The following is a 16,601-nucleotide window of genomic DNA, read 5'->3' as shown; positions in this document are numbered from 1 at the left end:
TGCATTGCTAAATTCTGAAGTTCTAACGCACTTTGATCCATCCTTACCCCTACAATTGGCCTGCGATGTGTCCCCTTATGGAGTGGGAGCAGTCGTGTCACACATTTTGCCTTCGGGAGAAGAGAGACCTATTGCTTTTGCTTCACGTAGTCTAAGCAAAGCAGAAACTAACGATGCCCAAATCGAACATGAGGCGTTGGGAATCGTTTTTGGAATTCGGAAGTTTCATCAGTACCTGTTCGGACGGAAGTTTACTCTTCTCACAGACCATCGACCCCTGACTTCAATTTTTGGACCCCACACAGGCATTCCCCCATTAGCTGCTAGTTGTATGCAATGTTGGGCATTGTTGCTTTCCGCGCACAGATATGAAATCAAATATCGGAAATCCACTCTGCACGGCAATGCGGATGGTCTCTCAAGGCTGCCTTTGCCAGTCAAACATCAAGATATTGTCCAGAAGGAAATCTTTTACTTTGAGCAGGTAGATAATACACCACATTACTTCAGCGCCATATTATCCATCCACCAATGGATTAGGTGAATGGTTTGTGCAGACAGTGAAACAAGCTTTGAAATCAGCAAGGGAACAATTATCCATTCAAAAGCATCTGGACACCTTCTTACTTTCCTACAGAAACACTCCTCATGCTACGATCAAGGCATCCCCGGCCTTTCTAATGATGGGACGACAGCTGCGTGCTTGCTTTGATCTGCTGAAACCTTCTGAACTGACAAATTGTGTAACGTCAGCAGCAAGATCAAGTCATCAGGCGTGCACCCAGAGCAAAAGACCGAACCTTTAGCCAGTTTTGGCTCGGAATTATACTTCTGGAGCTAAATGGGTCCCTGCCACTGTCATCGCTCAAACAGGGCCTGTTTCCTACACTGTCCGGACTGCAGAGGACCTCACCTGGCAGTGACATGTAGATCAGCTGCTGCCAGGTCACACATCTTCAGTTGAGTGGCCTGACTTCACCACCTCCGACAAGACACAGAATCAACAGTCACCTGGTCCTGACTGTCCCCCTCCATTACTGCCAACGGCTGAGATACCCCTCTGCCCAGCACGAGCTGATACCCCATCCTCACCCTTCGCCCTACGAACCCGGAGCCCATTGTCAGGCCCGCGCCCAAGACACTTTCAGGTGCAACAACACCAGAAGTTCGCCGTAATCCACCTGGAGACAGAAGGCCTCCTCGTTGGCTGGATCTTTAGCTAGGGCATGGTTACAGGGCAAAATAATCCCTGGGGTTTTGCCGGGAATGGAGGCAGTCTACCCTCCTTCTCTAGTCTAGTGTTTGTTTTATTTAGGGGTTGTTGTCATTAAGGGGGCAGGAATATGTTGTGTATTTGGTTGTCATGGTAAGAGCACCTTGTTGTTGCTATGGCAACTGAGCTAGATTATTAGGGGATAGCCCAGCCAGTTTTGGCTGGTTTGCTTAGTTCAGCATGTGGCAATAAATGGCTGATTTTAAGGTTTACAGCTCTCTGTGTCTCAAGTGATTTCTTCCTAAAACTGTTGCTCCCAAGGATACAACACTGCCCTCTCCCCTGATAGCGCACCCTCCCCACTCCCTCCCAGTGCCACCTTCACGGGAGGCGCTGGGAGGGAGGGGGAGGAGTTGATCAGCGGGGCCACCGGCAGGCAGAAGGCATTGGGGCAGGGGGAGGGGAGCTTGGCTGCCGGTGGGTGCTAAGCACCCCCTAATTTTTTTCTGTGGGTGCTCCAGCTCTGGAGCTCCCATGGAGTCAGCTCCTGTGGGTAGAAGAATTAATTAGAGCAGGCTGGCTGAGCTGTCACTGCAATATGAGGAGAGGTGTGTGTATCTTGAGGGATCATGTATGCCTCATTTCAGCGCTGAGGTCTGTAGGGTGTCAGTAGAAGTGCACAGAGGTGTTTTTGTGCCATGGGGATTGTCAGCAGTCTGGTGTTCGCTACACCTGCCCTAAGCCTCATGTTACAGAGGTCCCCTTGCCGTTCTCTCTGGCAGCACCTTCAGGGGTCAGGCCGCCTGCCTTTACCCATCCTGGTGGGGGGAATTCCTCAGCTCTCCCACTCTTAGACCGGGCGCTGGGCTACAGGACCCTGTGCATCAACCACCGTTCCCCTGTGGGTGCCAGACATGAGGCCAAAATCAATCACAACTGGTGACGTTAGTGTGAGGAGGATCAGCTATTGTTTAGCCCCAGGTGTGCACAAAGAGTTGTAATAACCACAACATATGCATATCACCTGACTTTTTAGGGGTGTTTGTGTATTTTATTAACCCCATAAATTTAACCCATTAATGCTACCCCAGACTCCAAAGAGTCACAACACTCTTCAAGACCATCTGAGGCCTTGTCTACACTACGAGAGTAGTTCGATTTTACTTGCATCGAATTTTTGTAATCGATATTGCAAAGTCGAACGTGTGTGTCCACACTAAGGACAGTAATTTGACTTTGTGCGTCCACACTAACGGTGATAGCGTCGACATTCGAAGCGGTGCACTGTGGTCAGCTATCCCACAGTTCCCGCAGTCCCCTCTGCCCATTGGAATTCTGGGTGTAGCCGGCAATGCCTTCTGAGTAACAAAATGAGTCCAGGGTGCTTTTGGGAAACTGTCGTCATCCGTCCATCACTCCCGCCCTCCCTCCCTGAAAGCGCCGGCGGGAAATCAGTTCGCGCGCTTTTCCAGTCATTGACAGCGCGGACGCCACTGTACTCCGAGCATGGAGCCCGCTGCGACCATCGCTGCAGTTGTGGCCGCTCTCAACGCCTCGCAGCTTATCATAAAGGTTTCCCTGAAGCAGATGCAGAAAAGTCAGGCGAGGAGGCTACGGCACCGCGGTGATGTCCTGAAGTCTGAGAGTAGCACAGACCTGTCAGAAAGCAGGGGACCCAGCGCCGAGGACATCACAGTGGCAATGGGTCATGTTGATGCCGTGGAACGGCGATTCTGGGCACGGGAAACAAGCACTGAGTGGTGGGACCGCATAGTGCTGCAGGTCTGGGATGAATCCCAGTGGCTGCGAAACTTTCGCATGCGGAAGGGAACTTTCCTGGAACTTTGTGAGTTGCTGTCCCCTGCCCTGAAGCGCAGTGACACCCGGTTGCGAGCTGCACTGAGTGTACAGAAGCGACTGGCCATAGCCCTCTGGAAGCTTGCAACGCCAGACAGCTACCGGTCAGTCGCAAACCAGTTTGGGGTGGGCAAATCTACCGTGGGGGTTGTTGTGATGCAAGTAGCGAAGGCAATCGTTGATGTACTGCTGCCAAAGGTAGTGACCCTGGGAAACGTGGAGGCGATCATAGATGGCTTCGCAGCGATGGGATTCCCAAACTGCGGTGGGGCCATAGATGGAACTCACATCCCTATCCTGGCACCGGACCACCAGGCCACCCAGTACATTAACCGAAAGGGCTACTTTTCTATGGTGCTGCAAGCACTGGTGGACCACAGGGGACGTTTTACCAACATCTACGTCGGATGGCCGGGCAAGGTTCATGACGCTCGTGTTTTCAGGAACTCTGGTCTGTTTAGACGGCTGCAACAAGGTATTTACTTCCCGGACCACAAAATAACTGTTGGGGATGTGGAGATGCCTATAGTCATCCTCGGGGACCCAGCCTACCCGCTAATGCCCTGGCTCATGAAGCCCTATACTGGCGCCCTGGACACTGAAAAAGAACTCTTCAACTACCGGCTGAGCAAGTGCAGAATGGTGGTGGAGTGCGCTTTTGGCCGTCTCAAGGGGAGATGGAGAAGCTTACTGACTCGCTGTGATCTCAGCGAAACCAATATCCCCATTGTTATAGCAGCTTGCTGTGTGCTCCACAATCTCTGTGAGAGCAAGGGGGAGACCTTTATGGCGGGGTGGGAAGTTGAGGAAAATAGCCTGGCTGGTGATTACTCACAGCCAGACAGCCGGGCGATTAGAAGAGACCAGCGGGAAGCGCTGTGCATCCGGGAGGCTTTGAAAGCAAAGTTCCTGAGTGAGCAGGGTAACCTGTGACTTTAAAGTTTGTGTACTGAGAAGCTAAACCTGCCCCCGTTTCTTTACCCAGTTAATGTTGACTATCCTATCCAGTTACATACCCCCTTCACCCCCCCTCCAACACACGTGTCGAAATAAAAATAGTTCTACTTTGTTAAAGCACACCGTTTTCTTTAATACTGTTTTCGCGGGAATTTTTTAAAACTGGGACGCAGACTGTGGTGCGGAGCGGGTGTAGTGTTGTGACGCGAATGCAGCTTCTAAACTCAAGGATTGACAGGCTCCGCTGCGGTGGGATGCTTGTTTCAACGGAGCCTGTCACCCCTCCTGATCGGGACTGTGTGTATGGGGGGTCTATGTGACTTTGTGGCAGGGGGAGGACGGTTACAGATCCCATGCTGTGTGGCTCTGTGATCCTGCCTAAGGACCGGCGCTTAAGATCTGTAACTGCCCTCCCCCGCCACAAAGTCACAGAGCAACCCACCCCCCCCCAACATTACATCAAAACAACCTCCCAGACTAACCGGGGTAACTAGTCACTGCATCACTGCACTGTGTATGTGCCCTGCTGCTGTGCCTGCCCCCGACTATGTACCCTGCCAAAGGAGACTGTCCTGTCCAATTACCAACCCCCTTTCCCCTCCTCCTCCAAAAGAACATGATTGAAACAGTAGTTAACAGAAACGAATTTTTTATTATCAACTACACATGGCATTGGGAGGTGAAACTTGGACGTGGGCTTGTGTCAGGCGGGAAGGAAAGAACTTTTCAAATTTTGGGAAATGAGAGCCTTCTGCTACTAGAGCTCTCTGCAGGAGTGGAGTGAGACTTAGCAGGGACTCTGCCGCCTCTCCTTCTTTGCACTTTGGGTGAGGTGGGTATGGGACTTGGTGGCGGGGGAGGGCGGTTAGAGATGGACTGCAGCGGGGCTCTGTCCTCCTGCCTCCGTTCCTGCAGAACATCCACAAGGCGCCGGAGCGTGTCCGTTTGCTCCCTCAGTAGTCCAAGCAGCGTTTGAGTCGCCTGCTGGTCTTCCTGCCGCCACCTCTCCTCCCGATCCATGTTGGCTTGGTGCATTCGGGTCAAGTTCTCCCCCCACTGGGTCTGCTGTGCTGCCTGGGCTTGGGAACAGGCCATAAGCTCAGAGAACATGTCCTCCCGTGTCCTCTTCTTCCTATGCCTAATCCGCGCTAGCCTCTGGGAGTGTGATTCCAGGCTAGGTTGTGAGACAGTCGCAGACGGGGCTGTGGAAATGGGAAAAAGGGAGTGAATTCCTCAGAAAGATAAATGTAGTTGTGAACAAAGAACATAGTCTTTCTCTGTGAACAAGACCATGCACAGCACCTTTCACATGCGCACTCAGCACAAGGTCGAATTCTCGGCCTTCGCATTCAGTGCCTGGGGTCTTGAACAGCACATTTGAGAAGCGAGGCAGCACAACGGAATTTCTGTTGCAGGCAGACATGGTAAGCCGTACACTTGTGGCAGTTTAAAACTTTTATATTACCACTGGCCTCATTTCACATTTAAAGCAATGTCAGTCCCTGCTGCCAGCAATCCGGCAAGCGGGAACTCTGCCCCTGTCCCACCCCCTCGCGGCTGTCCCCGGGAACGATCCCTTTCGGCTGCCCCTCTCCCGCCTCCACCGCGTGGCTGCAAACCAGCGGTTACAGTTCTGTAAAGGAACGGGAAAGCAGTCCCAACACTAACATTCCCCTACCTAATTAAAAGCAGGTCACCATGGCCGACATCACCCTGATGAGGATCTCCGAGAGCGACAAAGAGAGAATGCTCCGGGAAAGCCTCCAAAGACCAGGGCCGTATGCCGCCCTGCTGTGCAGAGCAAAGATCCCCGAGTACTTGATAATCTCGTGGCGCGGCAACGTGTCGTACTTCGGAGGACCCAATAAGGCCGCTCTCCCCAAGAACCTCATGCAACGGCTTTCAAATTACCTCCAGGAGAGCTTCATCGAGATGTCCCAGGAGGATTACTGCTCTATCCCCGGACACATAGACCGCATTTTACTGTAGCTGCAGTAGCAGGGAATAAACAGTAGAGCGGCTTGTGCAGGACAATCACTGAAAACCGGACATTGCTAGATTTCTTTTCAAAACTTGCACTGCCCATTACTAAACCGTTAAGTGCCTAGGGCACACTAATCATGAACAACCCATTCTTTTAATTGTTAATATTCCTGTTTTGTTAAAAATAAATGTTTAGATGTTTACAACACTTACTGGCTGATCCTTCACCAGATTCTGTGTCCGGGGTAACAGCTGGGGACGCTTCGTAGGGGATCTCTGTAAGGGTGATGAAGAGATCCTGGCTGTCGGGGAAATCAGCGTTGTGAGAGCTGCCGACTGCCTCGCCCTCCTCATCTCCTTCCTCATCTTCCCCGTCCCCTAACATGTCCGAGGAACCGGCCGTGGACAGTATCCCATCCTCAGAGTCCACGGTCACTGGTGGGGTAGTGGTGGCGGCCGCACCGAGGATGGAATGCAGTGCCTCGTAGAAACGGGATGTCTGGGGATGGGATCCGGAGCGTCCGTTTGCCTCTTTGGTCTTCTGGTAGCCTTGTCTCAGCTCCTTGATTTTCACGCGGCACTGCGTTGCATCCCGGCTGTATCCTCTCTCTGCCATGTCTTTAGAGATCTTCTCGTAGATCTTTGCATTCCTTCTTTTGGATCGCAGCTCGGAAAGCACGGACTCATCGCCCCACACAGCGATGAGATCCAAGACTTCACGATCAGTCCATGCTGGGGCTCTCTTTCTATTCCCAGACTGCACGGCCATCACTGCTGGAGAGCTCTGCATCGTTGCCAGTGCTGCTGAGCTCGCCACGATGTCCAGACAGGAAATGAGATTCAAACTGGCCAGACAGGAAAAGGAATTCAAATTCAAATTTTCCCGGGGCTTTTCCTGTGTGGCTGGTCAGAGCATCCGAGCTCGCACTGCTGTCCAGAGCGTCAACAGAGTGGTGCACTGTGGGATAGCTCCCGGAGCTATTAGCGTCGATTTCCATCCACACCTAGCCTAATTCGACATGGCCATGTCGAATTTAGCGCTACTCCCCTCGTCGGGGAGGAGTACAGAAGTCGAATTAAAGAGACCTCTATGTCGAACTAAATAGCATCGCAGTGTGGACGGGTGCAGGGTTAATTCGATGTAACGGCGCTAACTTCGACATAAACGCCTAGTGTAGACCAGGCCTGAGACTCTGTGTGGATTTTAGAGCCCTTAGCAAAAACAGTAAACTAGAATAAACCTTAACCAGAGCAGAGCTGCTGTCCCACTATCATGAGAAAAATCAGGTGTCATCTCATAATGAACCATTTGACTCCACTTATTACCCTGTTGGCCAAGTATCACAATAAGTTACTGACCTGCCACCTGTAGTTCCAATAAAGCTTCTTCATAAGACACATTGGACTGAAAAAAACACTTGTATTGTCCATCGTCGGAGGGTTGGATATCGTGTATTCTCAGGGAAACACTCCCATCAGTGATGTGGTCTTTTAAGAGCTCAGTTCTTCCTTGATATTCTGGCATCTGCTCTCCATAGTGATCCTGCCCATCATGGTACAGGTGCACAACTGCAGAGTACTGGGATCGGAACCATCTCACCTCCATGCTCTGAGCATCCATCCTGGGGGAGAGGTGGCAGGGCAGGACGGCCTCCCCACCTAGGGAGGCGGCGATTGGATGGTCAGGTCCAGTTACTGTGAACTGTGCTGAGAAATATGTAATGAAAATAGAAATTAAATTGACAGGGAGCTGGGGGTGGCATTCATTTAGCAGTAAGACAAAATAAAAGAGCGTCTTGAATTAAAAGTGAACACCCCGTCTCCATGCAGTGCCCTAGGCATGTCTATGAGTGCAGAGTCTCACATGCTTGGGTAGCTGCATCTTTGACTCCCTCTGGGGTCTGCTTAAGGGTTGTCCCTTAGGTCTCAGGCCTCCAGCCATCTCCTCTATCTTGGCAGGGACCCACCTCCCTCTCCCTCCACACTGGGGTTTTAGGCTTGCAGCTTCTTTGCAATTCACTGTGGTTTTCCCACCAGGTCTGACAAAAGTCCAGCACCTGCACTTCACTTTCTATCCCAGGGCTATGAACAGTGTGTGCCAGCAGCTACCAGAAACCAAACAGGTTTTCCAAAGCAGGGAACATTTATGAACAAAAGCCTGAGAGAGAAATGTTACTACAAACTAATCAAACATCTGAACATGTTACAATTATTGCAAAGGATTCTCATCTGGCACATGGGGACAGACTCTCTGTTAAACCTTTTTCTAAGGGTTTCTCTGAGTTTGTAGCCCAAGATCCCAGGCTTCTGGTTAGTTTACATCAGCTTTCATACCAAAAATCTTCATTCTCTTTGGTTTCTGGGACCTGCTCTGAACTAGTTTAACCACCTGGGGTGGTACTTCTGTGGAGCTGTTGCCTGTCTCAAAAGAAATTACCCCCCCATCATTTGTATATCCTGCAGGAGATGGGATAACCGTCCCCCATGGAGTTGATTACTATCTGGATCCCACAAAGATACATCTAGAACGGATAGATACTGTGATATTGCACGCCATGTGCTTTATGAAAATAGGCTTATGAATCCGAAAATGCCATAGCTAGATTGTGCTTTATGCAAAAGGTCTCTTGTAACATATCATTGAAAAAGTTATAATGTGTTGAATTTGATTTTCCTATTTGTGTGCATGTATCATTCTTACATCTGATGTTAGAAATATAAGATATGAACGTGTATTACTGATGTAGTCATACCAGGTGAGGGCCGTCAATAGGGCATCAGGAACTTGATGGCTCCCATTGACAGAACAATTGGCTGTAAATGGCTTTGTTTACCTTAAAGCTTTCCTGTGTACGGGTGGGCCAACCTAGGAAGAATGGAGACTGGGGTCTTACACAGACATGTCGCCACGTCACCTGATACTGAAATCCATCTTGGAGCTGGTATTTTTCCAGAGGGGGTGGGGGGTGGGATTCCAAACAAAGGTTTCCCACCTTAGGGAAATTCTATATAAAGTGGGGGAAGTAAACAATGAGGGTCTTCAGCTGGCTTAAGAGATGCTTCCCCACCCCAAGGAGATACCTGAAAGCATCTGGAAACAAAAGAACTGTAACGACAGGGGTGGGAGAGAACAGGCTGGACCCAGGTCAGAAAAGGCAACTGACCTGGGAAGGATTTTATTTGAAATAACATCTAGGGTGAGAAGTTATCATTTGTAACCGATTTCTTAGTGTAACAAGTTCAGCCTTGCGTGTTTTGGTTTATTTTGCTTTATGATTTACTTTGTTCTGTCTGTTATTACTTAAAACCACTTAAATCCTACTTCTTATACTTAATAAAATCGCTTTTGTTTATTAATAAACCCAGTGTAGTAATTGTTACCTGGGGGGCAAACAGCTGTGCATCTCTCTCTAGCAGTGCTATAGAGGGCGGACATTTTATGAGTTTACCCTGTATAAGCTCTATCCAGAGTAAAACAGATTTATTTGGGGTTCAGGCTCCCAGAAAGGCTGAACACTGGGAAAGTCCCTGTTAACTGAGAAGCCCCTGGGCTGAGTGAATCTCAGTTTCTGTGAACTGCAGAGGGGTGTGGCCCAACCTCTAGGTCTGGCCTGGAGCTAAACTGGAGTGTCTGGCTCAGCAAGACAAAAGCGGAGGGGCGCCCGTTCTGGCAGGAGGGTTGTTCTCAGTGGTACCCCAGCGCATCAAGTGACAGTCTCAAGGGGATCTCTGTGACCGAACTCCTCACAGATACTATCTACAGAGAGGGTGCAAAATAGACAGAATATTCATGACATTAATTTGATAGTCCTCAAATACGGCATGTGGTTGCAATATCTGTCACCCAGAGTTCACAGTTGAATGTTATACACTGTCCCTATTATCTCTGAATAGGGGCTGAGCACTTCTCACAAGCACCTTGGATATAATGGATAATGGGGGGGGGGGCTGGTTCTCTGACACACCAAGGACTTTTCATGCTGCTCTAGTGCAGTGCCCTCCCTGACTGGTGGAAGGCTGGTGGAAGGGCTGGCAGGATGTGAAAAGAGATCATTGCCACTGTGCAGGTAAAGTCAGAGGTCAGATAATGAAGAGGGAGAAGGAGGCAGATAGAAAAGTGCAGGGGGCAGAGAACAGGCCATTGTGGAACTGAACAGAAAGGGGGGGGGGTCTCTGGGCAGAGACTCAGCATCCAGAGAGACAGAGAGAGCTGGTTAAATTAGCAGGATGGAAACCACAGCAGGAGGGAACGAAAATGCCTGAGTAGCCGTGGGGGCAGCCCCGGGAGTGCCGTGGGATACAATAAGACTTTCACTGAGGGCACAGAATGAAGAAGCCAGCAGAAAATATCCTCACATCCTCATTGTGAGATAAGGTTTCGCTCTCACCCCTACGTGGCTGTGCCTAGGGCAATGTGAATGATTTGTGGGTTTTCATTACACAACTGGAGAGTTGGGAAGTCATGATTTGTTTGTGGCTGAAGAGTCTGATCTATGACTTACATGGTCCAGCAGTGTAGTGTAACAGAATTGTGTAGTGTCCCTTTAAATAGTGTGTGAGCCCAGTAATGGTGCTCATCACTTTCTATGTCTTAGAAGCCTCCAGTCAGAGCAGCAACGTGTGTGTGTGTATAGCTAGGCCTGACTAGATTGCATATAGATAAACATTGTCACTAGGACCCAGATGTGCTCTGGTGATTTATGGTCGTTGTGTAAAGAGCAAAAGACCAGGGCTGGATTTAGGGGCAGGCAACCCAGGCAACCACCTGGGGTGCCAGGATTGGTGGGCGCCAGGTTCGGGGGGTGCTAGGCTCGGGGTCCTGTTCTTGTTAATGACAAAAGGGAAAACAGAATGTTTGAAGTGAAAAGTTTCAAGTATTGATGTTAGTACATTCTAGTTATTCCTAAAATTAAAAATTTTCTTTAAGCTTAGAGGAAAGAATTTTATTGCTTTTATATGGCATGAATAAATACAGATGTACAGATCCTAGCATGCACATTTATTGTCTTATATGAAAGGGATAACTCATGCATGCAAATTGTGTATCAAAGTAATGAAATGGGCTACAAATGCAATAAAAGAAAAGGTATTCAAAAGTTTAACAAATAGATGGGGCGGGGCAACAAAGAAACGCTCCTCGCCTAGGGCACCATGTGGTCTAGGGCTGGCCCTGCAAAAAGCAGACGTGGTTTACGAGACATGGCAGTGATGCGAGATAGACGATAATGACCAGCAATAGAACAGCAGCAAACCCAGCGAGGAGGCCGGAGCTCTTACCTGACTCCAGCCTGTGAACCTGTAGAGCGAGGCAGAGAGCGACGTAGCTGGGCAGAGCGGAGCTCACTGTGGAGCCGGGGGAGAACAAGGGAACCTTCCCCGTCATCGTAGCTGGGTCTGGGGAACAGGAGAAATAACAAACCAGATAGGGAGTGAGTGAGTGGGATGCAGTGACAGCACCACGGGGCAGTGGGGAGGAGGAAACAAACCCCACTGCTGCCCAACGTATACCAGAAGGGAAGGGATTTCCCCCACAGCCCTTGTCTGCCCTGGCTCTGAGCAGGGTCAGATGTCACTGTGCCAGCAGGCGGTCCATACCACACTCACACCATGGCTGCACCTGTGGAGCTGTCTGGTGTAGTTTAGATTGTAATAGGACATCTACACCGAACACGTCACCGGTCACCGACAGGACCGGGAGGCATGGGCCGGAGCGACATTGTGCATCGATTACGAGAAAGGGACCAAGAGACTTTGTCCGTTGGACCATATGAACTGGAATCATAAACTCACTGAACGCTAAATCTCACCAAATGAGGGTCAATCCATCCTCCTCATCATATCCACTCATTATACTCCACACCTGACCATAGCCATCATATGAACATCATACCCTCATATCTCAACGTTTGTACTTTGACCTGTTAACCTTTTACTCCCAATTGGGGATATTGCAGATTATGTATTCCTTACGCCATCCAATCTTAAACTGAACTTCGCACCCCTTGATAATCTGCACGTTATTCCCTGATAACCAGAAACTTCTACGCTTAAACTCTGTACTGTTCACTTTTTTTTTGTAAACATCATCTTAATAAAATTTTTAAATCTGTGAACTCTCCAGGGCAAGGACGGTTCCTCACTACTGGTGTGTCCAGGGCACAGCACAATGGGGACCCCATCTTGGTTGGGCCATTTAGGTGTTACCATAATACTAATGAATGAATAAGTAAATAAGAAAGGAGGTATAAAGGAGAACAAGTGAGTGCAGGCAAGGCCTCTGAGTGTGGTAGGAATGGCCGCTTATTGCTATGGGAGAAAGCAGCGCCACGTCCCAGCCACACCTGTCCTGGGTGAGGGCATGGGCAGCAGGTATCACAGGCCAGGGGAGGCTGTGCCTCCCCAAACAGCCCAGCCTGCCCTGCCCATGCTTTGCCCCCAGCCCACACCTCCCTGCTTCCAGCTCCCTCTTTTCCGCTGGGACTTGGGCTGGGGTAGCCAGCATGTGGCTGGGACTCAGGGCAGCTGGGCTGGGTGCACACGTTGGCCTGTGGCCAGGACTCGGGGTGGTGCTCTGGGGCTAGTGGGGGCTGGAGCTGCGCTGCCTGCCCAGCACTCCGGGCCTGGGGGTGGCTGGGGTGGCTTGGGACTAAGGGGCCAGTGGCTATGGTGGGGGTGCACTGGCAGGGCGGGGGGCGGGGACTCGGGTAGAATGGGAGGGGCCCGGGGCTAGCCTCCCATAACGGGCAGTTCACGTGCTGCCTATCGGAGAGGGCTCTCTGAGGATCTCCCTAAGAGCAAATCAGAATCAGTCCCTGGCCCCAGTGATTTTTACATGTCAGTGACGCACCCAACATCTCCAGTGTTGGTGCAATGTCAGGGTTGAATTCTGATCAAGGTCACCACACCGCAGTGCCCCCTCAGCTCTGCAACATTTAACCAATTCTAGAGTGAGATTCCCAGAGACGGTGTGGTCTATGCTCCGGTCCCATAGCCAGTAACACGGCTTCGGTGCCTATGCCCGTAGGTTCCTTAGGCTTACTAGCTGTGTCTGCACCGCAGGACCCATGCACTCTGCGGGTACCGGGCTTAGGAGCCGCGGGTGCCGAAGTGACTGAATATGCTGGGAATCACCTCTGGCTGGCTGGGGACTCACTGGGAGGGCTCGTAGGTCTCTTTTTGGAGACTTTTTCCTACGTTCACCCTCTTTGGAGGTAGAAGGCTGGGGCGATGGATCATATAGCCAAGGAGACTTGGGACCAGGTCAGTCGCATGTTGGACGGCTTCCTCCATAAGGAGAAGTTTCAATTTTAGTTCCTGGTATTTTTTAGGATCTGTGTGAAGGGGTGTACCAACCCCTCATTAGGCCAACAGGGACAGGCCAATCACTGTGGGCCTAAGAAGGCCACACCCCCTCACTCTTGCTGCACACGCTCCAGGTGGAAGGGACAGATGGAGAGAGGAAGGAAGGATGTGTGTTGCAAGCTCCTGCAGAGATGCCGGAGACTCCCCAAGCAGTGGGAACCATAGACCCAGGATACATTGTGAGCAACCAGGCAACTGCAGAGATTGACAGGGATGCTGAGCTGCTGCTAGCTGAGAGATGTATGAGAAGCACCTTGTGGTAGGCAGTGACCCAGGGAATGCAGTAGAAGCTGATCGTTAATCCCTTAATGTGGAATTCCCTGGCTTCATCGGGCCCTGGGTCAGAACCCAGTGGAACAGGATGGCCCAGGTTACCTTACCACTCCCCCACTTGCCACTAGGTTTGGCTACTGTTTGTTCTGCCCTGCCCAGAAGGTCAGGAACCCTAACAGTTATTGTCAGCCACAGTCAGGAGGCTCGGAGGCTACAGACTGCTTGTTCTACCCTGACTGGGGACTGTGGGTTGATATTTGCTCAACCCTGCCAGGAATCCTGAGACCCCATTATTCGATCCCACAGGAAGTCCAGACAAGTGTGTGACAGCATGGGTGGTGGGTGAAACCTGGGCTTGGGGAGGCTAGCCCCTGGCCCGGCCCACCCCTCTGCCTGAGGCTCCTCCCCTCCCACCATAGCCCAGAGCCCCACCCCCCACGGCCGCCAACTCTTCCCCCCACCCCCAGGCTGCCTGAATGCCCCCAGCCCCAGAGGGCTGAGGGTGGTTTTTTTCCAAACTCTTGACCCGCACGAAAGTTTTACTGACAAAAGTGAAGTGTAAACATAACCTTAGAATGGGACTCACAAGAGCTAGGCGTGGAGCTGCCTATGCTAGACAATGGGAGACATATTGGGTGTCTCCTAAGCCCTACCGCTGATGGACTAGGCTGCTGGAGATAGCTGCCAATGCTGGTTTTGCTAGAAGCCAGGGGACAGGACACTTCCCTTGCACCTTCTTAGCCCAGTGGTTAGAGCACTCACCTGGGATGTGAGAGACCCAGGTTACAGCTCCCTCTCTGCCCGAAGGTGAGAAGGGATTTGGACCCGGCTCAGCTCTTTTTAGGAGAGTGCTCTGAGCACTGAGCTGTGGATACTGTGATGGGAGGCCCTGTCAGTCTGTTCTATTTAAGCTGTTGCCTTCTGGATAAATAATTAAAGCTAATTGGAGCAGGGGGACTGGACCCTGGTCTCCCACCTTGTGGGTGGGTACGCTAACCACCAGTCTATGAGTCAGTCTCATCCGTGTGTTTTCTTGTGCTCTCTCCCTCTCCTTCAAAGAGTGGTTTGGCCAGAGCCTGAGAGCGGAGTAGGACCCAGTCGCCAGGTGGTTACAGCACTGACCAGCGTCTAGTCCTGTGTCTCCAGTGGAGCTTTAACTGGAGAGATGGAGGACGCCTCACATCAGCATAGCCCCATGGTTCGAGCCCCCTCCTGAGTCACCAGCTGCCTGGCTGGAACCAGGTCGGGGGAAGAGCCATGCAGACAGCTGTGGGGAGATCCAGACCCTCCGCCTGCCCTGGGCAGGGGGATAGAGGATGAGGATATGGGCTGGGGGCTGTTCTCAGGCCCTCCCAGCCTGGGCACGTGGAGGGTCTGTGGCTCCCCGGCCCTTCTCCGGCTTCCAGCGTGGCTGTGGGGTGGGGCCTCGAGGGTAAGAGGAGGGGCAGGGGCCGGGCCATGGATGGAGCAGCAGCTCCTGGCCCCCCATTTTGGGGAAGGCTCCGCTGCCCCTGTGCTGAAGGCCTTTTCTTCACCCGGTTTGTGACTTGCTCTGGGGCTCAGGTGGGAGATAGGCACCAGACGCCTACAATATGGCAGCAGGGCATGTGCCCAGAGACAGAAACAGTTAAGAGCTTAGGTGCGGAGTGAGTTTAGACTCCTACATTTTCAGCTGGAATTTTGTGCACCACTGGGGAGCCTAAAACTGGGACTTAGCCAGGTGCCTGAACCTCCGACTTAGCTGCCTGATTCCTTTTGTGCATCTGGCCCTTAGTAACCAAGGGAAGGGAAGAAACACACACATACACACACACACACACGCCATCATAGCATCACCTAAGGAAAATGACATCGGGTCATTACCTGCCCATCGCATCTCACATTAAGGAAAGCAGCTGAGTGGAAGGGAGACCAGCCCTGTGTCAGCATCTCAATCTGTTTTCAAAGGAGCAGTGAGATCTCTGAATTTGCAGGGCCACTTCCGCAGCCTTGTTTCCATTCAGAGTAAAGAGGTGCCCGTGTACCCCATGGCCTTTTGCCAGTAACAGCCAGAGCCGTTTAGCTGGAGCTCCCCTACCTGCTGAATCCCGGAGAGACCGTTTCCAGCTGTTTCTGGCTCCGCAGGGCGCTCCCAGCCACAGCCATTTGAGGAAGAGTTGGTATCACAAGTGTCCATTTCCCTTGCTGAGGCTGTCTCATCCATTCCACTCAGGGAGTGCTGGAGCCAGGGGCTTGAGACTGGATTCTTCCTGCTTTATCGATTCATTGAAGGGCTTCCTGCTGCTTCCACCTGCTGCTGAAATGGAAGTAAGGAAGTGGTTGGAAAATTGCAGTCACAGACTCACTGGCACACACTGATTGCTGCTAGGGTGACCATTGCTGCACAGAGATCAAAATTCTCTTCAACAGGCATACACCTGCGGTGAGCACCGAGCTGGCAGGTCTGGTGCCAGCAATCTCAGTGAGCCAACCTGGCTCCACGTGAGCCAACCTGGGGTGTGTCAGCCCTGAAACCTGCTTTTCCGCCTCTCTACTGATCACTATAACAACAATCCATTCTGTTTATACCGCACCTTCTGCCTCAGCTTTCTGCTCCTGATCTGAGCAGCTACTCAGAGTTTGGGGCCCTGTGGGTTTTTCCAGGTGGGAGAAGAAATTGAAGGTGGAATGTGGTATCTTTGGTGCAATCTTGTTTACTTACAAGGAATGGACAAAATTGGGTTTCTCTGAACATGGAAGGAACCAACAACAGGTTTCTTGCTCACAAGACCCAAACCATTCTTCTGCGAGCACCCAAAACCTCTCTGCAGGCTTTTTCCATGGCTGTGCTGCCAGCGGCTTGGAAGACTGTGGCCTTGTCTACACTGCCACTTACAGCAATGAAACTTTCCTCGCTCAAGGGTGTGAGAAAACACCCCCTGAGCAATGCAGGCTTCAGCGCTGTAAAGGGGCAGTG

At 51.3% G+C, this 16,601-nt stretch overlaps 2 protein-coding genes across 2 annotated transcripts in view; both read right to left on the bottom strand.

The window, feature by feature from the left end:
• LOC101945537 (butyrophilin subfamily 1 member A1-like) overlaps positions 1-16,101 on the bottom strand; it is a 32,122-nt gene extending 16,021 nt beyond the window's left edge. Inside the window, exons 1-3 of the mRNA XM_008176946.4 lie at positions 15,723-16,101; positions 11,288-11,404; positions 7,370-7,717 (exon numbers count right to left, since the gene is read on the bottom strand). Coding sequence (XP_008175168.2) covers positions 7,370-7,717; positions 11,288-11,393 — 454 coding nt within the window. The 5' untranslated portion in view covers positions 11,394-11,404; positions 15,723-16,101. The remainder of the gene's footprint in view (positions 1-7,369; positions 7,718-11,287; positions 11,405-15,722) is intronic.
• Positions 4,660-7,221, bottom strand: LOC135974197 (uncharacterized). The gene is made up of 2 exons (XM_065561243.1): positions 6,224-7,221; positions 4,660-5,229 (listed from the first exon to the last, which is right to left on the bottom strand). Exons 1-2 carry the CDS (start codon positions 6,798-6,800, stop codon positions 4,754-4,756), a joined length of 1,053 nt encoding a protein of 350 aa, XP_065417315.1. The 5' UTR covers positions 6,801-7,221; the 3' UTR covers positions 4,660-4,753.
• Positions 16,102-16,601: the final 500 nt, after the last annotated feature.

Source organism: Chrysemys picta, chromosome 11 (assembly GCF_011386835.1).
Source record: "Chrysemys picta bellii isolate R12L10 chromosome 11, ASM1138683v2, whole genome shotgun sequence".
Classification (NCBI taxonomy): Eukaryota; Metazoa; Chordata; order Testudines; family Emydidae; genus Chrysemys; species Chrysemys picta.
This window is presented reverse-complemented; position numbering and strand designations above follow the sequence as displayed.